General features: G+C 37.9%; 3 protein-coding genes across 6 annotated transcripts; all 3 read left to right on the plus strand.

The window, feature by feature from the left end:
• The first annotated feature begins 1731 nt into the window (after nt 1-1731).
• On the plus strand, nt 1732-18943 carry LOC148176441 (uncharacterized). 2 transcript variants are annotated; one of them, XM_088034462.1, is made up of 3 exons: nt 1732-1804; nt 17284-17518; nt 17573-18943. In XM_088034462.1, the coding sequence occupies exons 2-3, from the start codon at nt 17377-17379 to the stop codon at nt 18889-18891; spliced, it is 1461 nt and encodes a 486-aa protein (XP_087890588.1). In that variant the 5' UTR covers nt 1732-1804; nt 17284-17376; the 3' UTR covers nt 18892-18943. The 2 variants fall into 2 exon arrangements, with proteins under 2 accessions (XP_087890588.1, XP_087890587.1); XM_088034461.1 differs by having other exon boundaries at nt 1734-1804; nt 17565-18943.
• Nucleotides 18944-21741: 2798 nt separating this feature from the next.
• LOC148176442 (protein FMC1 homolog) lies at nt 21742-23059 on the plus strand. Of its 3 annotated transcripts, none has more exons than XM_088034040.1 (3): nt 21742-21946; nt 21992-22128; nt 22676-22791. In XM_088034040.1, exons 1-3 carry the CDS (start codon nt 21822-21824, stop codon nt 22690-22692), a joined length of 279 nt encoding a protein of 92 aa, XP_087890166.1. In that variant the 5' UTR covers nt 21742-21821; the 3' UTR covers nt 22693-22791. The 3 variants fall into 3 exon arrangements, with proteins under 3 accessions (XP_087890166.1, XP_087890164.1, XP_087890165.1); XM_088034038.1 differs by having other exon boundaries at nt 21931-21946; nt 21992-22065; nt 22676-23059; XM_088034039.1 differs by lacking the exon at nt 21742-21946 and having other exon boundaries at nt 21953-22128; nt 22676-23059.
• LOC148176443 (SRR1-like protein) lies at nt 22135-22669 on the plus strand. Its single transcript, XM_088034037.1, has one exon. The coding sequence runs from the start codon at nt 22137-22139 to the stop codon at nt 22659-22661; it is 525 nt and encodes a 174-aa protein (XP_087890163.1). The 5' UTR covers nt 22135-22136; the 3' UTR covers nt 22662-22669.
• Nucleotides 23060-23642: the final 583 nt, after the last annotated feature.

Raw genomic sequence — 23642 nt, forward strand, 5'->3', positions numbered from 1 at the left:
GAACTCGATCTTGAAGATTGTTCTAAGACCCAATACTCACGTCAGTTGCTGTACTATTTCAATTCGGAGAAAGTAAAAAAATCTGTGAGAACTTATAAGTGACAGTTCTGTCTCCCAAACGTCAATAATTTCAATGCCTGTCTAAGTGACAAAACTTTTCGGCACTCTCATGTCACTTTTACGCACTTGTGTGATTTTCCTTCATTTCGAAATTGGTTTGTCTCGTTAAGACGTTGTTGAATACCAAAGGCCGAGTTTAGTATGGAATGTCCAAAATCTTGCGGAGGTTAACTTTGATACACAAAAAAGGGAGAGAAAGTCTTATTCCATAAACTTTCTCCATCCTATGAATGGACTTCTAGAATTTCTGTGGTTTTCCGGTAATTGCTGGTTGTAAATTATAAAATTTCAGCGTAGATTTAAAGTCTAAATTATTTTTCTACAATTACTCCCTTAATAATAAGAATATTTTTTTAAACTTCGGTCGATTGTATTCAGAACAATTTATTCTACAATCAATCCAGATACAATTTTGATTCAACAACCTAAAGCGAAGTTACAGTTTTCAACCAAAATTGATGCAGTGTAATTAATGTTGGAAAACTCATACCAAAAAATCCAACGAATAATCTGTAGACAATTGTAAGGACACCATATATTCAAAATTTCAATTCTCTATGTCAAATGGTTTTCAAGTTATGATAGGAATATTTTACATTGCTTTGCCCATAAAGATTTTAGGTAGCAATCGCTCTTTAGTGGCAAAGAAAATTTTAAGATCAAAAAAGAAATATGTGCACACAAATAACGAGTGTCTAAATAAAAATCTGGTCAAGAATGTAATGCCACCAGCTTTTGTTTTTTTCCGTATGTCTTCTCCTCAATTAGTGTTGACAGCCGTCATTAGTTGAACGTATTTATTATGGTTCAAAAATGGTGTTTTCTAGTGAACAAAAAGTCTTTATGGTTGAAAGCTGGCACAAAATGTTTTTTTGAAAGATTATGGAGAAATAACCTATAATGTGTGACAACGTGTTGACAGCCGTTGAGTTTGGAACCGACATACGGAAAAAAAACAAAGCTGGTGGCATTATGCTCTTGACCAGATTTTTATTTAGACACCCGTTACTTACCAGATCTTTTTACTACAAAATAGTTACTTTTATTCAATGTCTGATAAAAGTTAATTGTTCAATTTTTTTCAATATTAAAAATTGTAATTGTTAAGATGTTGATAAATTTTGTTAGTTCATATATTTTGAATTAAAAAAACGTTCCAAATAATTCTGTTGCCTTAAAACGTATGTTTATTTAGCAACTTGATTATCCGTGTTTTTTTATTATCCTTGCAGGCTCCGGTCCCGAGAAGGTTGTACTGTACTTCGGATTCAGAATTAGGATAATTCTACTTTAGGAAATCAGTTGACCTAAACCCGAACCTGACTAGTAATGGCATTCCGGAAGTGATGTGTTGGTAGTTGGTGGTATTTGTGAGAAAAAAATTGAATACGACTTCCGTAAAAATCTTGACTTTCTTTACAGAAATTATATCAGTTCGATTGATCTTGTTTATATCCATGATTCCTCTAACTTTAACGACTTTGTCATAGTAAAATTTATGTTTTTATTTCATCTGCAATCGGAAACGTCGATTAGAACACAATGTCGTGTTCAAATTTAACTCGTTGAGTCGAATGCGTATCTCTCGACAATTTATTGCGCAATATTGGCTTATCATGGTTAATCTTGAATATCACTTTATTTGAGTGATTTTTACTGGCACAGAAACAAGTAAAATGAATAGGTAAGCAGTTTTTTTATTCATTCATTCATTCATTGGCTCGTATGAATAAAGTCGAAGTAAATGCTAATGCTTCAAGCATTCCCTGAAAGTGTAGGTAAAACTACGCCCGCGAAGAATATGCTTGACGATGAAGTATGTACTACCGGAACTTACTTTTCGTCTAGCATCTACTACGCTTTCCTTTAGTATTTACTTTTTGACGAAGTAGGAGTATCTACTACACTTACGGCCGATAAATGAAGCATTCTCTGAAGTTGGTAAGCAAGCAACTTCACGTCGTTGAAGTTAGCGTCATTTTATCGGATTCGTTTTCATAAATTAAACGCCGCAGTGCTTCGCCTCAAATGACGCATGCATGCCGGTCGCACTTTTCACATGCGAATTTCCAACGATCGTCGCCTTTTTTTCACACAATTTTTGACCAAATGACACCGTAATGACCTTCTGCCCCATCTTCAATCAAAATTCTCCTTCTACATGAGAACAAAGTGGTAAAACTCAACCCTTAACCTAACTAGAAAATTATTATTCATTTCAACCTTCAATAGTAATGTGGCTTCATAAATACGACATCGAAAAATTACAAATAAATCACTTAGTAATCCCCCATATCGCATATACGCCCACCACCCGTCAGAGGGTGGCAATCTCAACCCCTCAAACACCACCTCCCACTATTTTGAAAAATCCGCAATGTAGCCTTTTGAATTTGACATGGAAAAATTACAAATAAATCACTTAGTAATCTCCCATATCGCATATACGCCCACCATCCGTCAGAGGGTGGCAATCTCAACCCCTCAAACACCACCTCCGATTATTTTGAAAAATCCGCAATGTAGCCTTTTGAATTTGACATGGAAAAATTACAAATAAATCACTTAGTAATCCCCCATATCGCATATACGCCCACCACCCGTCAGAGGGTGGCAATCTCAACCCCTCAAACACCACCTCCCACTATTTTGAAAAATCCGCAATGTAGCCTTTTGAATTTGACATGGAAAAATTACAAATAAATCACTTAGTAATCTCCCATATCGCATATACGCCCACCACCCGTCAGAGGGTGGCAATCTCAACCCCTCAAACACCACCTCCGATTATTTTGAAAAATCCGCAATGTAGCCTTTTGAATTTGACATGGAAAAATTAAAAATAAATCACTTAGTAATCTCCCATATCGCATATACGCCCACCACCCGTCAGAGGGTGGCAATCTCAACCCCTCAAACACCACCTCCGACTATTTTGAAAAATCCGCAATGTAGCCCTATGAATTTGAACTCGAAAAATTACAAATAAATCACTTAGTAATCCCCCATATCGCATATACGCCCACCACCCGTCAGAGGGTGGCAATCTTAACCCCTCAAACACCACCTCCGATTATTTTGAAAAATCCGCAATGTAGCCTTTTGAATTTGGCATGGAAAAAATACAAATAAATTACTTAGTAATCTCCCATATCGCATATACGCCCACCACCCGTCAGAGGGTGGCAATCTCAACCCCTCAAACACCACCTCCGACTATTTTGAAAAATCCGCAATGTAGCCCTATGAATTTGAACTCGAAAAATTACAAATAAATCACTTAGTAATCTCCCATATCGCATATAGGCCCACCACCCGTCAGAGGGTGTCAATCTCAACCCCTCAAACACCACCTCCCACTATTTTGAAAAATCCGCAATGTAGCCTTTTGAATTTGACATGGAAAAATTACAAATAAATCACTTAGTAATCCCCCATATCACATATACGCCCACCACCCGTCAGAGGGTGGCAATCTCAACCCCTCAAACACCACCTCCCACTATTTTGAAAAATCCGCAATGTAGCCTTTTGAATTTGACATGGAAAAATTACAAATAAATCACTTAGTAATCTCCCATATCGCATATACGCCTACCACCCGTCAGAGGGTGGCAATCTCAACCCCTCAAACACCACCTCCGACTATTTTGAAAAATCCGCAATGTAGCCCTATGAATTTAAACTCGAAAAATTACAAATAAATCACTTAGTAATCTCCCATATCGCATATACGCCCACCACCCGTCAGAGGGTGGCAATCTCAACCCCTCAAACACCACCTCCCACTATTTTGAAAAATCCGCAATGTAGCCTTTTGAATTTGACATGGAAAAATTACAAATAAATCACTTAGTAATCTCCCATATCGCATATACGCCCACCACCCGTCAGAGGGTGGCAATCTCAACCCCTCAAACACCACCTCCGATTATTTTGAAAAATCCGCAATGTAGCCTTTTGAATTTGACATGGAAAAATTAAAAATAAATCACTTAGTAATCTCCCATATCGCATATACGCCCACCACCCGTCAGAGGGTGGCAATCTCAACCCCTCAAACACCACCTCCGACTATTTTGAAAAATCCGCAATGTAGCCCTATGAATTTGAACTCGAAAAATTACAAATAAATCACTTAGTAATCCCCCATATCGCATATACGCCCACCACCCGTCAGAGGGTGGCAATCTTAACCCCTCAAACACCACCTCCGATTATTTTGAAAAATCCGCAATGTAGCCTTTTGAATTTGGCATGGAAAAAATACAAATAAATTACTTAGTAATCTCCCATATCGCATATACGCCCACCACCCGTCAGAGGGTGGCAATCTCAACCCCTCAAACACCACCTCCGACTATTTTGAAAAATCCGCAATGTAGCCCTATGAATTTGAACTCGAAAAATTACAAATAAATCACTTAGTAATCTCCCATATTGCATATACGCCCACCACTCGTCAGAGGGTGTCAATCTCAACCCCTCAAACACCACCTCCCACTATTTTGAAAAATCCGCAATGTAGCCTTTTGAATTTGACATGGAAAAATTACAAATAAATCACTTAGTAATCCCCCATATCACATATACGCCCACCACCCGTCAGAGGGTGGCAATCTCAACCCCTCAAACACCACCTCCCACTATTTTGAAAAATCCGCAATGTAGCCTTTTGAATTTGACATGGAAAAATTACAAATAAATCACTTAGTAATCTCCCATATCGCATATACGCCTACCACCCGTCAGAGGGTGGCAATCTCAACCCCTCAAACACCACCTCCGACTATTTTGAAAAATCCGCAATGTAGCCCTATGAATTTAAACTCGAAAAATTACAAATAAATCACTTAGTAATCTCCCATATCGCATATACGCCCACCACCCGTCAGAGGGTGGCAATCTCAACCCCTCAAACACCACCTCCCACTATTTTGAAAAATCCGCAATGTAGCCTTTTGAATTTGACATGGAAAAATTACAAATAAATCACTTAGTAATCTCCCATATCGCATATACGCCCACCACCCGTCAGAGGGTGGCAATCTCAACCCCTCAAACACCACCTCCGATTATTTTAAAAAATCCGCAATGTAGCCTTTTGAATTTGGCATGGAAAAATTACAAATAAATCACTTAGTAATCCCCCATATCGCATATACGCCCACCACCCGTCAGAGGGTGGCAATCTCAACCCCTCAAACACCACCTCCCACTATTTTGAAAAATCCGCAATGTAGCCTTTTGAATTTGACATGGAAAAATTACAAATAAATCACTTAGTAATCTCCCATATCGCATATACGCCTACCACCCGTCAGAGGGTGGCAATCTCAACCCCTCAAACACCACCTCCGACTATTTTGAAAAATCCGCAATGTAGCCCTATGAATTTGAACTCGAAAAATTACAAATAAATCACTTAGTAATCTCCCATATCGCATATACGCCCACCACCCGTCAGAGGGTGGCAATCTCAACCCCTCAAACACCACCTCCCACTATTTTGAAAAATCCGCAATGTAGCCTTTTGAATTTGACATGGAAAAATTACAAATAAATCACTTAGTAATCTCCCATATCGCATATACGCCCACCACCCGTCAGAGGGTGGCAATCTCAACCCCTCAAACACCACCTCCGATTATTTTGAAAAATCCGCAATGTAGCCTTTTGAATTTGGCATGGAAAAATTACAAATAAATCACTTAGTAATCTCCCATATCGCATATACGCCCACCACCCGTCAGAGGGTGGCAATCTCAACCCCTCAAACACCACCTCCCACTATTTTGAAAAATCCGCAATGTAGCCTTTTGAATTTGACATGGAAAAATTACAAATAAATCACTTAGTAATCCCCCATATCACATATACGCCCACCACCCGTCAGAGGGTGGCAATCTCAACCCCTCAAACACCACCTCCCACTATTTTGAAAAATCCGCAATGTAGCCTTTTGAATTTGACATGGAAAAATTACAAATAAATCACTTAGTAATCCCCCATATCACATATACGCCCACCACCCGTCAGAGGGTGGCAATCTCAACCCCTCAAACACCACCTCCCACTATTTTGAAAAATCCGCAATGTAGCCCTATGAATTTGACATGGAAAAATTACAAATAAATCACTTAGTAATCTCCCATATCGCATATATGCCCACCACCCGTCAGAGGGTGGCAATCTCAACCCCTCAAACACCACCTCCCACTATTTTGAAAAATCCGCAATGTAGCCTTTTGAATTTGACATGGAAAAATTACAAATAAATCACTTAGTAATCTCCCATATCGCATATACGCCTACCACCCGTCAGAGGGTGGCAATCTCAACCCCTCAAACACCACCTCCGACTATTTTGAAAAATCCGCAATGTAGCCTTTTGAATTTGACATGGAAAAATTACAAATAAATCACTTAGTAATCTCCCATATCGCATATACGCCCACCACCCGTCAGAGGGTGGCAATCTCAACCCCTCAAACACCACCTCCGATTATTTTGAAAAATCCGCAATGTAGCCTTTTGAATTTGGCATGGAAAAATTACAAATAAATCACTTAGTAATCCCCCATATCGCATATACGCCCACCACCCGTCAGAGGGTGGCAATCTCAACCCCTCAAACACCACCTCCCACTATTTTGAAAAATCCGCAATGTAGCCTTTTGAATTTGAGATGGAAAAATTACAAATAAATCACTTAGTAATCCCCCATATCGCATATACGCCCACCACCCGTCAGAGGGTGGCAATCTCAACCCCTCAAACACCACCTCCCACTATTTTGAAAAATCCGCAATGTAGCCTTTTGAATTTGACATGGAAAAATTACAAATAAATCACTTAGTAATCCCCCATATCGCATATACGCCCACCACCCGTCAGAGGGTGGCAATCTCAACCCCTCAAACACCACCTCCCACTATTTTGAAAAATCCGCAATGTAGCCCTATGAATTTGACATGGAAAAATTACAAATAAATCACTTAGTAATCTCCCATATCGCATATATGCCCACCACCCGTCAGAGGGTGGCAATCTCAACCCCTCAAACACCACCTCCCACTATTTTGAAAAATCCGCAATGTAGCCTTTTGAATTTGACATGGAAAAATTACAAATAAATCACTTAGTAATCTCCCATATCGCATATACGCCCACCACCCGTCAGAGGGTGGCAATCTCAACCCCTCAAACACCACCTCCGATTATTTTGAAAAATCCGCAATGTAGCCTTTTGAATTTGGCATGGAAAAATTACAAATAAATCACTTAGTAATCTCCCATATCGCTTATACTCCCACCACCCGTCAGAGGGTGGCAATCTCAACCCCTCAAACACCACCTCCGATTATTTTGAAAAATCCGCAATGTAGCCTTTTGAATTTGACATGGAAAAATTACAAATAAATCACTTAGTAATCCCCCATATCGCATATACGCCCACCACCCGTCAGAGGGTGGCAATCTCAACCCCTCAAACACCACCTCCCACTATTTTGAAAAATCCGCAATGTAGCCCTATGAATTTGACATGGAAAAATTACAAATAAATCACTTAGTAATCTCCCATATCGCTTATACTCCCACCACCCGTCAGAGGGTGGCAATCTCAACCCCTCAAACACCACCTTCGACTATTTTGAAAAATCCGCAATGTAGCCCTATGAAATTAAACTCGAAAAATTACAAATAAATCACTTAGTAATCTCTCATATCGCATATACGCCCACCACCCGTCAGAGGGTGGCAATCTCAACCCCTCAAACACCACCTCCGATTATTTTGAAAAATCCGCAATGTAGCCTTTTGAATTTGACATGGAAAAATTACAAATAAATCACTTAGTAATCCCCCATATCGCATATACGCCCACCACCCGTCAGAGGGTGGCAATCTCAACCCCTCAAACACCACCTCCCACTATTTTGAAAAATCCGCAATGTAGCCCTATGAATTTGACATGGAAAAATTACAAATAAATCACTTAGTAATCTCCCATATCGCATATATGCCCACCACCCGTCAGAGGGTGGCAATCTCAACCCCTCAAACACCACCTCCCACTATTTTGAAAAATCCGCAATGTAGCCTTTTGAATTTGACATGGAAAAATTACAAATAAATCACTTAGTAATCTCCCATATCGCATATACGCCCACCACCCGTCAGAGGGTGGCAATCTCAACCCCTCAAACACCACCTCCGATTATTTTGAAAAATCCGCAATGTAGCCTTTTGAATTTGGCATGGAAAAATTACAAATAAATCACTTAGTAATCTCCCATATCGCTTATACTCCCACCACCCGTCAGAGGGTGGCAATCTCAACCCCTCAAACACCACCTTCGACTATTTTGAAAAATCCGCAATGTAGCCCTATGAAATTAAACTCGAAAAATTACAAATAAATCACTTAGTAATCTCTCATATCGCATATACGCCCACCACCCGTCAGAGGGTGGCAATCTCAACCCCTTTCCACAACTTTCAACTTTTTTCAAAAAACTTTTATTATAGTTATTACTTTTATTTTAGTCCGATGACATTGTTATTAAAATTTCTTATATCCGGTTTACACCCTCCAACTGTTAGAGGGTAAAGGTGTAATTGTTTAAACAAAATAATACTTTTTTGTCTGGCAACCCAGAATGCACCTTGTAAAATTGTAAGTTGCATTCTAATTTTTTTTTTACTGAATTTACGGCCATTGTGTTTTTGACTATGCACCAGAATTTTTTTGAAGTAATTACTGAACATGGGATTTTTTACGAGAATACGTTAAAATCGAAATTTTATCTGAAAATTAAAACTGCCCGTTTTTGCTGTTTAATCTTACGCAAAATGTCTCGAGGTTTTCATTAAATTTTCCTTAGAGTTTCTTTAAACTTTAGATACAAAAATAGAGGTTTTATAGATTATAGATTACCAAGCAGGTATGCTTGACTTTTTTGTTATTTAAAGGAAATAGCTATCTGTTATGTCCTCTTCCGCTGTCTCTTTAAAAAATAGCTGCAACAGGTTTCCGTAACACATTTGAAATTTCAATTTTGCATGGACTTTGGATTTTTATCTTAACTGAATTTACTTTTTATTTTATTTTATTTTAAGGTAAATAAATACAAGTAATTTTGAGAAAATCAATGCATATAATATGCAGGTGTCTCAGAATTTCTGAACGACTCGATAACTTTAGGTTCTGCCTAATTATTGCATTAAGCAAATGAAATTGAAATAGCTCCTTAGATTTTACATTAGAGCAATGTAACGCTAACCAATCACAAATATTTTATTAATCAGTATTCAAATGTACCTTACATTGTTAGATACTTAGCAACATCGTTTTTGTCATAAAAAGAAACGTATTTGATTGTTTAATTTTATATTGCATTAATTAATTTGTTTTTAGCAAATTTAGCCAGGATCTGTTGTTAACTCATCTTCGCCAGTTCTGAGACACTCTGGATGTTATATGTTTTGAGTACCCACCTAATTATCTAATTAGACTAATAACAATAAAAAATTCGCTAAGTTGGTTGTTTTGTTTTGACCATCCTCTTCGTTGACACGTCACCAGCAAGGAATTTATGTATGTGATTGTTATCATTAATTGTTTACTTATCAGACGTACGTGATTTTGTCAAGGCTCGGAGCTGCGTCGACACGTAGGTACAGTTTACGCAACGATTTAGTGCTGTTATGGCTTTGACTTTTTAAATCGTTTACAGCTACTTTACCGCAAACCCCCACAAACATAAACATTCTCTGGTGGTTAGATCTGAACCGGAATACACATTTTTACCCAGCTGGTCAGTCTTACAAATCGAAACAATAGAATTCTTCAAAATACGTCTATCCTAGGGGTTTATTTTAATGCAGATAAGACCCAACCACTTGAGGACGATTATGTTTATGAAGGTTTGCGGTAAAATTGCTGTAAACGGTTTAAAAAGTCAAAGCCACAACCGCACTAGATCGTTTGGTGAACTGTAATGGAAAACCCTGGGTGGTGTCTACCCTACACAGGATAATAATTGATATTTTAAGGAATAGGAACATGCGTATAGATATTTTTACTTGGAATTTGCAATTTCGATTTGTAACATTTTGTAACCTCTTGCACATTTTGTCATTTAGCACCTATTGTAATATTTAGTTTCGTGACGGAACCATTTAATTTCCTTTAATTTAATTCAATTTACCTAGCTCTATTTGATTTACAATATGAAATGCACTTGGCTACATAATCAGTCGGCCCGCCATTTTGTCTACGATGTTTTCAAATGAAATAACGTTTCTTCAGATCCAACTTGAGGAGCAGACTTTCAAAGTGCAGTTTATCCATTTTTTCACAAATTGAGATATTGGCGCCATTTTGTTTTTTTGCGAAATTCTCTTCTACTCTAGTCGTGAAATTTGTGTGCAAATAGTACATAATTTTCCTTATTTTATTGCTACATGTTTAAAAATGCAAGTTATTTCTTAAAGGAGCTGCAGATTTTATTAATTTCTAAAAATATGCAATTAGGGACAAACTGCATTTTGAAAGTCTGCTCCTCATTTGTAAAATGTATCCCCTGTAAAGTCTGCAAATCTAAAAAAGAGAAGCTGAATTCTGGGTTGCCAGATAAAAAAAAACTGGCTATTTTGTTTAAATAAAACGATACTCTTTGAGAGTTAGTAAAGCTATTTTTGAAATAAAACATTATTCAGTAAATTTTTTAAATTTTTTTGATACTAATGACGTTATGCTAAATTTTAAATTTTTTACATTTACAGAACGTGAATACATAAAGGGTGCTGGTTTTCTACCCTTTGACGGTGGGGGCAAATTCTTATGTAAATTAACAGACGTTTTATTTATACATTTTTTTATATTATTTTGAACGGGCTACATTGAGGTGTTTCGAAAAATGCCGGATACTGTAGAAAGAGGGTTATGATTGCCACCCTCTCAAAAGTAGTAGGAGAAAAAGCAATATGTGGGATTACTAAGTGATTTATTTGTGATTTTTCCATGCCAAATTCAAAAGGCTACATTGCGGATTTTTCAAAATAATCGGAGGTGTTGTTTGAGGGGTTGAGATTGCCACCCTTTGACGGGTGGTGGGCGTATATGCGATATGGGAGATTACTAAGTGATTTATTTGTAATTTTTCCATGCCAAATTCAAAAGGCTACATTGCGGATTTTTCAAAATAATCGGAGGTGGTGTTTGAGGGGTTGAGATTGCCACCCTCTGACGGGTGGTGGGCGTATATGCGATATGGGAGATTACTAAGTGATTTATTTGTAATTTTTCCATGTCAAATTCAAAAGGCTACATTGCGGATTTTTCAAAATAGAGAGAGGTGGTGTTTGAGGGGTTGAGATTGCCACCCTCTGACGGGTGGTGGAAGTATAAGCGATATGGGGGATTACTAAGTGATTTATTTGTAATTTTTCCATGCCAAATTCAAAAGGCTACATTGCGGATTTTTCAAAATAGAGAGAGGTGGTGTTTGAGGGGTTGAGATTGCCACCCTCTGACGGGTGGTGGAAGTATAAGCGATATGGGGGATTACTAAGTGATTTATTTGTAATTTTTCCATGCCAAATTCAAAAGGCTACATTGCGGATTTTTCAAAATAATCGGAGGTGTTGTTTGAGGGGTTGAGATTGCCACCCTCTGACGGGTGGTGGGCGTATATGCGATATGGGAGATTACTAAGTGATTTATTTGTAATTTTTCCATGTCAAATTCAAAAGGCTACATTGCGGATTTTTCAAAATAGAGAGAGGTGGTGTTTGAGGGGTTGAGATTGCCACCCTCTGACGGGTGGTGGAAGTATAAGCGATATGGGGGATTACTAAGTGATTTATTTGTAATTTTTCCATGCCAAATTCAAAAGGCTACATTGCGGATTTTTCAAAATAATCGGAGGTGGTGTTTGAGGGGTTAAGATTGCCACCCTCTGACGGGTGGTGGGCGTATATGCAATATGGGGGATTACTAAGTGATTTATTTGTAATTTTTCCATGACAAATTCAAAAGGCTACATTGCGAATTTTTCAAAATAATCGGAGGTGGTGTTTGAGGGGTTGAGATTGCCACCCTCTGACGGGTGGTGGGCGTATATGCGATATGGGAGATTACTAAGTAAATTATTTGTAATTTTTCCATGCCAAATTCAAAAGGCTACATTGCGGATTTTAAAATAGTCGGAGGTCGTGTTTGAGGGGTTGAAATTGCCACCCTCTGACGGGTGGTGGGCGTATATGCGATATGGGAGATTACTAAGTGATTTATTTGTAATTTTTCCATGTCAAATTCAAAAGGCTACATTGCGAATTTTTCAAAATAATCGGAGGTGGTGTTTGAGGGGTTGAGATTGCCACCCTCTGACGGGTGGTGGGCGTATATGCGATATGGGAGATTACTAAGTAAATTATTTGTAATTTTTCCATGCCAAATTCAAAAGGCTACATTGCGGATTTTAAAATAGTCGGAGGTCGTGTTTGAGGGGTTGAAATTGCCACCCTCTGACGGGTGGTGGGCGTATATGCGATATGGGAGATTACTAAGTGATTTATTTGTAATTTTTCCATGTCAAATTCATAGGGCTACATTGCGGATTTTTCAAAATAATCGGAGGTCGTGTTTGAGGGGTTGAGATTGCCACCCTCTGACGGGTGGTGGGCATATATGCGATATGGGAGATTACTAAGTGATTTATTTGTAATTTTTCCATGTCAAATTCATAGGGCTACATTGCGGATTTTTCAAAATAATCGGAGGTCGTGTTTGAGGGGTTGAGATTGCCACCCTCTGACGGGTGGTGGGCATATATGCGATATGGGGGATTACTAAGTGATTTATTTGTAATTTTTCCATGTCAAATTCATAGGGCTACATTGCGGATTTTAAAATAGTCGGAGGTCGTGTTTGAGGGGTTGAGATTGCCACCCTCTGACGGGTGGTGGGCATATATGCGATATGGGGGATTACTAAGTGATTTATTTGTAATTTTTCCATGTCAAATTCATAGGGCTACATTGCGGATTTTTCAAAATAGTGGGAGGTGGTGTTTGAGGTGTTGAGATTGCCACCCTCTGACGGGTGGTGGGCGTATATGCAATATGGGGGATTAGTAAGTGATTTATTTGTAATTTTTCCATGTCAAATTCATAAGGCTACATTGCGGATTTTTCAAAATAATCGGAGGTGGTGTTTGAAGGGTTGAGATTGCCACCCTCTGACGGGTGGTGGGCGTATATGCGATATGGGAGATTACTAAGTAAATTATTTGTAATTTTTCCATGTCAAATTCATAAGGCTACATTGCGGATTTTTCAAAATAATCGGAGGTCGTGTTTGAGGGGTTGAGATTGCCACCCTCTGACGGGTGGTGGGCGTATATACGATATGGGGGATTAGTAAGTGATTTATTTGTAATTTTTCCATGTCAAATTCATAAGGCTACATTGCGGATTTTTCAAAATAATCGGAGGTGGTGTTTGAGGGGTTGAGATTGCCACCCTCTGACGGGTGGTGGGCGTATATGCGATATGGGAGATTACTAAGTGATTTATTTGTAATTTTTCCATGTCAAATTCAAAAGGCTACATTGCGAATTTTTCAAAATAATCGGAGGTGGTGTTTGAGGGGTTGAGATTGCCACCCTCTGACGGGTGGTGGAAGTATAAGCGATATGGGGGATTACTAAGTGATTTATTTGTAATTTTTCCATGCCAAATTCAAAAGGCTACATTGCGGATTTTTCAAAATAATCGGAGGTGGTGTTTGAGGGGTTAAGATTGCCACCCTCTGACGGGTGGTGGGCGTATATGCAATATGGGGGATTACTAAGTGATTTATTTGTAATTTTTCCATGACAAATTCAAAAGGCTACATTGCGAATTTTTCAAAATAATCGGAGGTGGTGTTTGAGGGGTTGAGATTGCCACCCTCTGACGGGTGGTGGGCGTATATGCGATATGGGAGATTACTAAGTAAATTATTTGTAATTTTTCCATGCCAAATTCAAAAGGCTACATTGCGGATTTTAAAATAGTCGGAGGTCGTGTTTGAGGGGTTGAAATTGCCACCCTCTGACGGGTGGTGGGCGTATATGCGATATGGGAGATTACTAAGTGATTTATTTGTAATTTTTCCATGTCAAATTCAAAAGGCTACATTGCGAATTTTTCAAAATAATCGGAGGTGGTGTTTGAGGGGTTGAGATTGCCACCCTCTGACGGGTGGTGGGCGTATATGCGATATGGGAGATTACTAAGTAAATTATTTGTAATTTTTCCATGCCAAATTCAAAAGGCTACATTGCGGATTTTAAAATAGTCGGAGGTCGTGTTTGAGGGGTTGAAATTGCCACCCTCTGACGGGTGGTGGGCGTATATGCGATATGGAAGATTACTAAGTGATTTATTTGTAATTTTTCCATGTCAAATTCATAGGGCTACATTGCGGATTTTTCAAAATAATCGGAGGTCGTGTTTGAGGGGTTGAGATTGCCACCCTCTGACGGGTGGTGGGCATATATGCGATATGGGAGATTACTAAGTGATTTATTTGTAATTTTTCCATGTCAAATTCATAGGGCTACATTGCGGATTTTTCAAAATAATCGGAGGTCGTGTTTGAGGGGTTGAGATTGCCACCCTCTGACGGGTGGTGGGCATATATGCGATATGGGGGATTACTAAGTGATTTATTTGTAATTTTTCCATGTCAAATTCATAGGGCTACATTGCGGATTTTAAAATAGTCGGAGGTCGTGTTTGAGGGGTTGAGATTGCCACCCTCTGACGGGTGGTGGGCATATATGCGATATGGGGGATTACTAAGTGATTTATTTGTAATTTTTCCATGTCAAATTCATAGGGCTACATTGCGGATTTTTCAAAATAGTGGGAGGTGGTGTTTGAGGTGTTGAGATTGCCACCCTCTGACGGGTGGTGGGCGTATATGCAATATGGGGGATTAGTAAGTGATTTATTTGTAATTTTTCCATGTCAAATTCATAAGGCTACATTGCGGATTTTTCAAAATAATCGGAGGTGGTGTTTGAAGGGTTGAGATTGCCACCCTCTGACGGGTGGTGGGCGTATATGCGATATGGGAGATTACTAAGTAAATTATTTGTAATTTTTCCATGTCAAATTCATAAGGCTACATTGCGGATTTTTCAAAATAATCGGAGGTCGTGTTTGAGGGGTTGAGATTGCCACCCTCTGACGGGTGGTGGGCGTATATACGATATGGGGGATTAGTAAGTGATTTATTTGTAATTTTTCCATGTCAAATTCATAAGGCTACATTGCGGATTTTTCAAAATAATCGGAGGTGGTGTTTGAGGGGTTGAGATTGCCACCCTCTGACGGGTGGTGGGCGTATATGCGATATGGGAGATTACTAAGTGATTTATTTGTAATTTTTCCATGTCAAATTCAAAAGGCTACATTGCGAATTTTTCAAAATAATCGGAGGTGGTGTTTGAGGGGTTGAGATTGCCACCCTCTGACGGGTGGTGGGCGTATATGCGATATGGGAGATTACTAAGTAAATTATTTGTAATTTTTCCATGTCAAATTCATAGGGCTACATTGCGGATTTTTCAAAATAATCGGAGGTCGTGTTTGAGGGGTTGAGATTGCCACCCTCTGACGGGTGGTGGGCGTATATGCAATATGGGGGATTACTAAGTGATTTATTTGTGATTTTTCGAGTTCAAATTCATAGGGCTACATTGCGGATTTTTCAAAATAGTGGGAGGTGGTGTTTGAGGGGTTGAGATTGCCACCCTCTGACGGGTGGTGGGCGTATATGCGATATGGGGGATTACTAAGTGATTTATTTGTAATTTTTCGATGTCGTATTTATGAAGCTACATTACTATTGGAGGTTGAAATGAATAATAATTTTCTAGTTAGGTTAAGGGTTGAGTTTTACCACTTTGTTCTCATGTCGAAGGAGAATTTTGATTGAAGATGGGGCAGAAGGTCATTACGGTGTCATTTGGTCAAAAATTGTGTGAAAAAAAGACGACGATCGGTGGAAATTCGCATGTGAAAAGTGCGACCGGCGTGCATGCGTCATTTGAGGCGAAGTACTGGGGCGTTTAATTTAAGAAACTGAATCCGATAAAATGACGCTAACTTCAACGACGTAGCAACTTCGAGGCAAATGCTACAACATTTTCTATGTATATAATATGTTAAAAAGAATATATGACTATCAGAATGTATTGGTCTTAACAAATGGAATCAAAATTTCAAATGCCATTTTTTTCTCAACTGTTTAGTTTTTACAAAAAAGCGTTTTGAAAATAGTTTTGGTACAGCATTCATTGCATTTGACATTCTTGCGTCTTGATAATAAACAGACAGCTTAAAAAAACCAAAATTAGTGATCATCTTTGGTTTTTTAAACTTTCGGCTTTGCCAGATATCTGTAACATGATTTCAGTTCAATTTCCAATTATATTTTTCGGTTTTGTTACCAATAATATTAGGATTTTTTGTTTCATTTATGGGGCTGAAGCTGCATATACATATACTTTTTACATATTCCCTTAACACTGCGTACATACACTGCGTACTACTTTTCGCACCCTGAATAAGCGAATTTGTTTGCATTTCTTGTTAAAAAAGAATTTATAGTTCCTTTTTTACTTTTTAAATGCGAAACGAAGAAAGGTTAAGAAAAATAAGAGAAAAAGAAGTGAGATTTAATTGTCTAATAACTCAAAATTATTATTGAAGCAGAATCCAATGTATGTATGAAGTATTCACAAAATTTTGCTATTTAGTATTTTTTTACCCTTTATTTTCGATAATATAGGTAGCCCCCTAATACACTCCAATATTCCGTTAATTTGTATTTAATACTCAATCTCGTGAAACGTGAATTAACGATATTCTATTCTAATACATTTTTTATTGGTAATTTTAAAAAGTATATACTTCATGGAGAAGCAGATGCTTGATCCATTTAGCATCTTGCTTCAGTCGAAGTATGTGCTTGTAGTAGATTCTACAGGAACTAAGTATATACTTCAATTTGCCAAGTATATACTACATACTTGAAGCATTAGCATTTACTTCGACTTTATTCATACGAGCCATTCAGTTCTACAGTTTTTTTTCTTCAAGGTGTCAAAGTGCCTAAAGTGTAACTTTTCTAACACATTAAACACACATTTGTTTTTCTTTGGTCTTCTTTCAACCGTATATTTTCCAAAATGGATGACGACTACTACCACCAGGACTGCCTGTACGACCCGTACAATGAGGACTACGAAGCACACGAAGACTACGAACACTTCTACCACATCTGCCTGGTCTCCATTCGCGACCGCGCTCTCTTCGACGCCATTCAACAGAAAAAGTACTTCTCTTTCATCCATTTCGCATTTTACTTCTTCCATTTCCAGTTACAAAGCATTCCGAGACTTGATAACTCGACAGGACTTCAACATCAACCACGTCGATAATCAGCAGCGAAGTCTCCTCCTTCAACTCTCCTGCATCCCCAATTGCGAAACATTCGTCTTGGAACTCATCGAACACGGAGCTGATATCCACCTAACTGACCATATTGCATCTTCATTCTTACATCTAGCAGCGCGAAATAAGAGAGTCAATAATCTGAAGGCAGTGCAGCTTCTTCTAGAAAGAGGTGTTGACGTGAATGGACAAGACCATCGCGGATTGACTCCTCTGTACATCGCGTGTGTTCAAAACAATATCGACTTGGTGTACCTCTTGTTGTACTATGGGGCTGATCCTAATATTCCTTCACACCAAGGACTCCTCCCGGCGAATGTGGTGGATCCAGAGACTCCCGAGAACGAGCTCCTCCTGGAAATCCTCTGTTTGTATTCTTTTGATGGCGACTGTGAGATATTGCTACCAACGTTGGCTGGGGCAATGTGGAGAGAGGAGTCTCCTCTCTTCTCGGTCATCGTTGATCGATCGCCGAAGATAATCTGTGATGACGACGGCATTGACTACTTCTGTCGGTACTTCTACGATGTTAAAGCAAGACACTTCAAAGTTTTCGTGGAAAAATTTAAAGACACTCTCCAAGAGTTAATAGACAGCGTGAATTTGCTACAAGTCGTCGTCAACTACTCTATGTATTTAGACTTAGATGAAGCATACGAAAGCTTCAATTTCCTCGTCGATGGTCCATACGTGTCTCAGTTGGTACTTCACTCCACTCCCGAAGACTCGGTAATCTCAGATTACATCCAAAATACTGCTGTGGCATTTAACGAAGAGGAGAAAGTCCACAAAAGAATCTTCGTCTTGCTTTCACTGGGACTCCACGTCACACTCGCAGATCTAAACGCTGTATATCGCCACTACAAAATCTGTGATTTGTACAAGACGATGCTACATTTGGATATTATTCCAACTCGTGAAGACTTCATTTGGTCGATGGTTCGGCTGCATTACCATCCAGAACTCGATGTTGAGGACTGTCCTGACAGTCACTACTCTCGTGAGTTGCTGTGCTATTTCAACTCAGATAAAGTGAAAAAATCTGTGGGAACCTACACAACTGTAGAGATGCCAAGTCTGCGGTCCCTTGTTGAAGTGAGCAGAAATGCCGCGAGGAAATTTATTTGGAAGAGGTTCAACGTGAAAAGTTGCAAGGAGTTTCTTTGTTTTTTAAATGGACTTCCAATTGATCGGGTGACAAAGAGTATACTTACTCTGGAGAAGCCTATATACAATGTAAAATTTGAGGAATAATAATCAAATTCCTTTTTTTCAGCAATTCAGAATAAAAATGTTTTGTACTTTTGTCAGTTTTATCGTTTCGAAGTTTTTAGTTCGCGGTTGGGGGAAATTGAGGAATAGTTATTTTTGCAATAAACTGCGAAATGGTACTGTTTTAGGTGGATTTGTAACATTTGTTTCGCACGAAAACATTTTTTTCCACAGTCGCAACAAATTTGAACAACATTTAAAGATAACTACATCAAATGACAGTTTTGACGATAATTATAATTTTAAAACTGACAGTTTTCTTTACAAAATTTCCGCACGGTTTTGGGGTTACGCTGATTCAACTGCTGGAATTCGAACAGTCGGCACGAATATGCGTGAAATCTTACAAAGGTCAACAATTTAAATTCCTGGCAAAGTGACAAATTCTTTTATGTCACTTTCACGCATTGTAACTTTGCCAATCTTTTATCAAATTGTTTTACGAAATCTGTTTCTTTCTATTAATTTTCTGTCCGATTTCCACGGAATTTCCTCCATTCTATGACGTTCTCCATTATGTCATAATTCCCTTTTTGTCCTATTTTTATTGTGAAGTTTCGTTTTTATCTCGATATTCCATGACCCATTTTTCTTTTATGTCATCTTTTTACCACAAGATTTGTTTCTTCTAATTGGATTCCTGTCTAATTTCTATTAAAATTTTCTTCATTCTTCCGTTCTCTGAAATTCTTCATTTTGTATCTTCTTTTGTCAAATTCTTCTAGCGTCGTTCTCCTTCTTCGTCCATTTGTGTTCCAATTTTATTATTATTCTTTACTCACCTATTTTTATTTTTGTCTCTTTTTTTTGTTTAATCAGAAAGTTTGTTTTTTTTTTTGAAGCCTGTTCCATTTCTTTTCAATTCCCTCCCATTCTATGATATTCTTTATTATGCCTCCCTTCCTTCCTTCCTTCCATTTTGATGATGATGTTTTTATTTGTCATTTTGTACATTTTAAATTTTACGTTTTATTTTTGATGTCTTCAGTTTCAGTCTTTTTCTTTTCTCAATTCTCAGTCCTCTCATCACCGAAAAGAGCTTTCCCACTTTTCACAGTTTCTTGCTGTGTTTGACTTATTTCTGTTTTCCTTCGTTTTGGTTGTCAAATTCTTTCGCCATTTTTCCTTTTCATCTGTTCATCTATGACCCTGTCATAAATTCCTACATTCTAATTCAATGTTTTATCCAGTTCCTGGTTCATTTCTATTGAAACTTCTTCCACTTCATGACATTCTCCCTTTTGCTATTTTTGTCTTTCTTTTATTTGATTATTTTCCACTAAATTTGCTCTATTCCATGACGTTCTTCATTAAAGCTATTTTATCTTTTTAATCCCGTTTCTATTAAAATTTTCTCCATTCCTTCGTTATATGAGATTCTTCCTTTATCTAATACTTCTATCGATGTGATCCTTTTTTGTCCTTCTGTATCCCAATTTCATTAAATTTCCCTCTATTCTCTGATATTCTTCGTTTTGAATGGAAGTTTATTTCTTCTTTTTGGAAATCCCCATTTCTATTTTATGTCTTAAGTTAATTAATGACTTTCCAGAAAGTTTGTTTCGTTTTCGTCCATTCTTCATTTTGCGTTTTTGCTTATTTGGAATTTAACCTCTTCAGTTGTCTCTTGGTTCTAGCGGTGTAATTCTTCTTCTTCCTCAATTTGTGTCTTATTTCTGTTGAATTTTCTTTTATTCCTGTTTTCTACGTTGTTCTTCAATTTGCATTTTGATCGTATTATCTTCTTTTATTCTTTTTTTTTCTGTTTTTTTCTTTTTCTTATTGAATTTTTGTTCTATTTGTATTAAAATTCCCTACATTCTATACCGTTCTTGGTTCTTCATTTCGCCATATTACTAATTTGGATTGTAATTCCTTGATTTTGATCCGATTTCAATTTATTTTTCTCCTTTCTTCATTTCATTTTTATTTGTAACTCTTCTAGTATATCTGTTTTGCTGGGCCATTTCTATTGAAACTTCCTCCACTCCATGACGTGCTTCATTTTGCCATTTCACTTTTTCATCTTTTCGTCTACTATTTATCTTTATTTCTTAAAAATTCGTTGTTTTGCCAATTTTAATTTGAATGTCTTCATTTCTCATTGTTTTACCAGGAGACTTGTTTCTTCTTTTTGGATGCCAGTCCAATTTCCCCGTTCCATAACATTCTTCATTTTGCTATTTAACCTATTTTTATGTGTCTTCTGTTATTTCATGACTTTCCAAGAGCTTTGTGTCTTACTTCGTTTCTGCCCTATTTCATTAACATTTTCTACCCTTTCTTCCGTTGAGATCTCTTCTGGAGATAAAACCCCTATAATCTGTCTTCTTCCATTTTATGCTATTTTACATTTTTTATGTTAATTTCTTCTTTTATTTATTTTTATTGAAACTTTCCATTTCCATATTTTCTTGCTCTAATTCTTCTCCAAATCGTCTCAAATGTTGCTTTCTTCCCCAGATCTCAGTTTCTATTTTTTAGAAAGCCAACTTGCCAAGAAGAATGAAGATGCTTGTCCAGAGAAAAGTTAACAAGACATTGAAGGAAATCCTCCAAAGCCAAACGTGAATGATAAGTTAGATATCTGTAATGGATAATGTCAATTTATTAATAGATGGCGCCACAACCAAATGTCAAGTTATTTTAGTAATTGCTAAATATAATGATAAAAAAAGTTATAATGAAATACTGCAGAAAAAATAACAAAAACAAGTTTATTGCTGATACTCCGACAGTTTGGTGACAATTTGACAGTTTTGTAGAACGACCAATCCCAGAGCCGCATTTTAAATTCGGCGCCTACAAAATATTAGGTTCACACAACTTAACCAATCCCGATCGAGAATCCGTGTTGATCACATCGTCTGTCATCTGTCAAATTGTTGTCAAACTCCACACTTTATTCAACGATGTCTACTGATCTGAGCAGCGAATTCAAGTTAGTCACCCGCAAAAAAAGCAAGAAACCCGCAAAGTACCCAAAACCCAACGCACCGCTCATCGCCGCCCACTGCGACAAGGACGCAACTTTGAGGTTAGGTCACCTGTCATTTGCCACATGATTCCATAAAAATTTCAGACGAGTCCTTGAAGCCAAGAGCGAAGTCGCATCCTCCGATTTACTGGCATCCGCATTAGCATCGCTGCGTGAAGGTACAATAAACTTGTCGCGACCGGAAATCACAGAAATAGTTTGTTTTGGTTTAGGTAGAATCGGTGAGTGCATGATTTCGAGATATCAATTCGCGTTTCTCTTGTGTTTAAAGGAGGTTTACAACGTGGGGGTGAGGGTGTACGACCCCGTGTTTACCCAGTCGGATTGTTGGCTGTTGGAGCAGTTTGACTGTGCAGTTTTGGGGGAGAATTCCGAGGGGAAGTTCCCAATTCGGGATAAAAGCACGCGGGTGTTCTACTTACCCCATTGCCCCAAACAGTTGACTAACAACCTTCTGTGGGCCAATTGGGGGTTGGACTTGCACTACTGCGTCATTATCGCCAACAGTTTTAACTCAATCGTGGAAACCTCCCCCAAACGCGAGTTGAACACCTCCGCGGAGTACATTTTGAAAATCGTCCCCCACGTGCTTGAATTGGCGATGATAAACTCCTTCCGTTTTTACGAGATTTTCAACGACACGGCAATTCACGTTTTTCCCTACAATAACATCCAATTGCTCTCAGACGATTTCTGGTCACATCACGACGAGCCAAATTACACAGACGATGTTGAATTTGTTAGAAATGGCTGATTTTTGCCTTCCAGGTGAAAATGGCGTCTAATGTAAACACCTTGAGACAAATAATGTCAGAGTTGCGACGTGCACTGCCTTCTGGTTCTTTGAACAAACAGTTGGGGGCTCAGTATATTTTAAATTCGTATCGAAAGTATAAAACGACAAGTGAGCAGTTGTGTAAAGCGAGGGAGGAAATGGAGTTTATGGCGAAAACTTACTTGTGTTATTTGAGAAGTTCACGGTTGCAACAGGAAATACATAATGAGTATCATGGGAAAGGGGAGAGGAGCGTTCGAGAGACGGCGAATTTGGTAGGGTTTAAGTTGCCTCATGATCCGAAGTGATTGATTGTTATTTTGGATAGCCTAGAATGTACTATGTGAAGTAGAATTGTAATAAAATTTTGACGACTCTTTGGTGTTATTTTTGTTGTTCTTCATCCCTTTTCAAATGTCCGTTTATTGTCTATATATTTTCTTCTTCTTTTTTATTTCACCACTTCGTTTTCATTAGAATGCCTCATTTTGTTTCGTTTCTTTATTTATTTTATCTTATTCTGTTTTCATTTTTCCGCACTCCCTTTCTAGTTCCTTTTTTCTCTGATCTTAGTTCATCCATTTCTATACATTTAATTTTTGAATTCTATTTAATTCTCTTCTGCATTCTCCGTAAATATTTCCTTATTTCTTTTAAAATCAGACGAGTTTTTGTTCTTTTTTGCTCTTTTTTAGTGTTTAGTTCTACTCTTTCTTTATTTTTCTGATCCTTCAGCTTGTTTCTTATCATATTCTCCATTTTTTCGCTTCTATTCTTTCTTTCGTTTATTTGTCTCTAATTTTTCTGCTTCCTTTTATTTTCAACCGTTTCTTTCTGGTCTCTACTTTCGTCTAAACTTCTTTCAACTCAATTTTGTTGGCCCCTCTCGTAAAGTTTTTTTTCATCCAATCCGTTCAAACTTACTTTCACCCTTTCGGTTTCTATTTTTGTTTGATCTTG

The sequence above is a fragment of the Gnatocerus cornutus genome, chromosome 4 (assembly GCF_029298725.1).
Source record: "Gnatocerus cornutus isolate USDA-ARS CGAHR chromosome 4, icGnaCorn1.1, whole genome shotgun sequence".
NCBI classification, from domain to species: Eukaryota; Metazoa; Arthropoda; class Insecta; order Coleoptera; family Tenebrionidae; genus Gnatocerus; species Gnatocerus cornutus.

Bases quoted from the DNA above. Each gene is read 5' to 3' on its own strand.
- LOC148176441 (XM_088034461.1), top strand. From the start codon at position 17,373: ATGGATGACGACTACTACCACCAGGACTGCCTGTACGACCCGTACAAT. The intron at 17,519-17,564 runs GTACTTCTCTTT...TTCCATTTCCAG, and splicing joins GACGCCATTCAACAGAAAAA to TTACAAAGCATTCCGAGACT.
- LOC148176443 (XM_088034037.1), top strand. From the start codon at position 22,137: ATGATTTCGAGATATCAATTCGCGTTTCTCTTGTGTTTAAAGGAGGTT.
- LOC148176442 (XM_088034038.1), top strand. From the start codon at position 22,682: ATGGCGTCTAATGTAAACACCTTGAGACAAATAATGTCAGAGTTGCGA.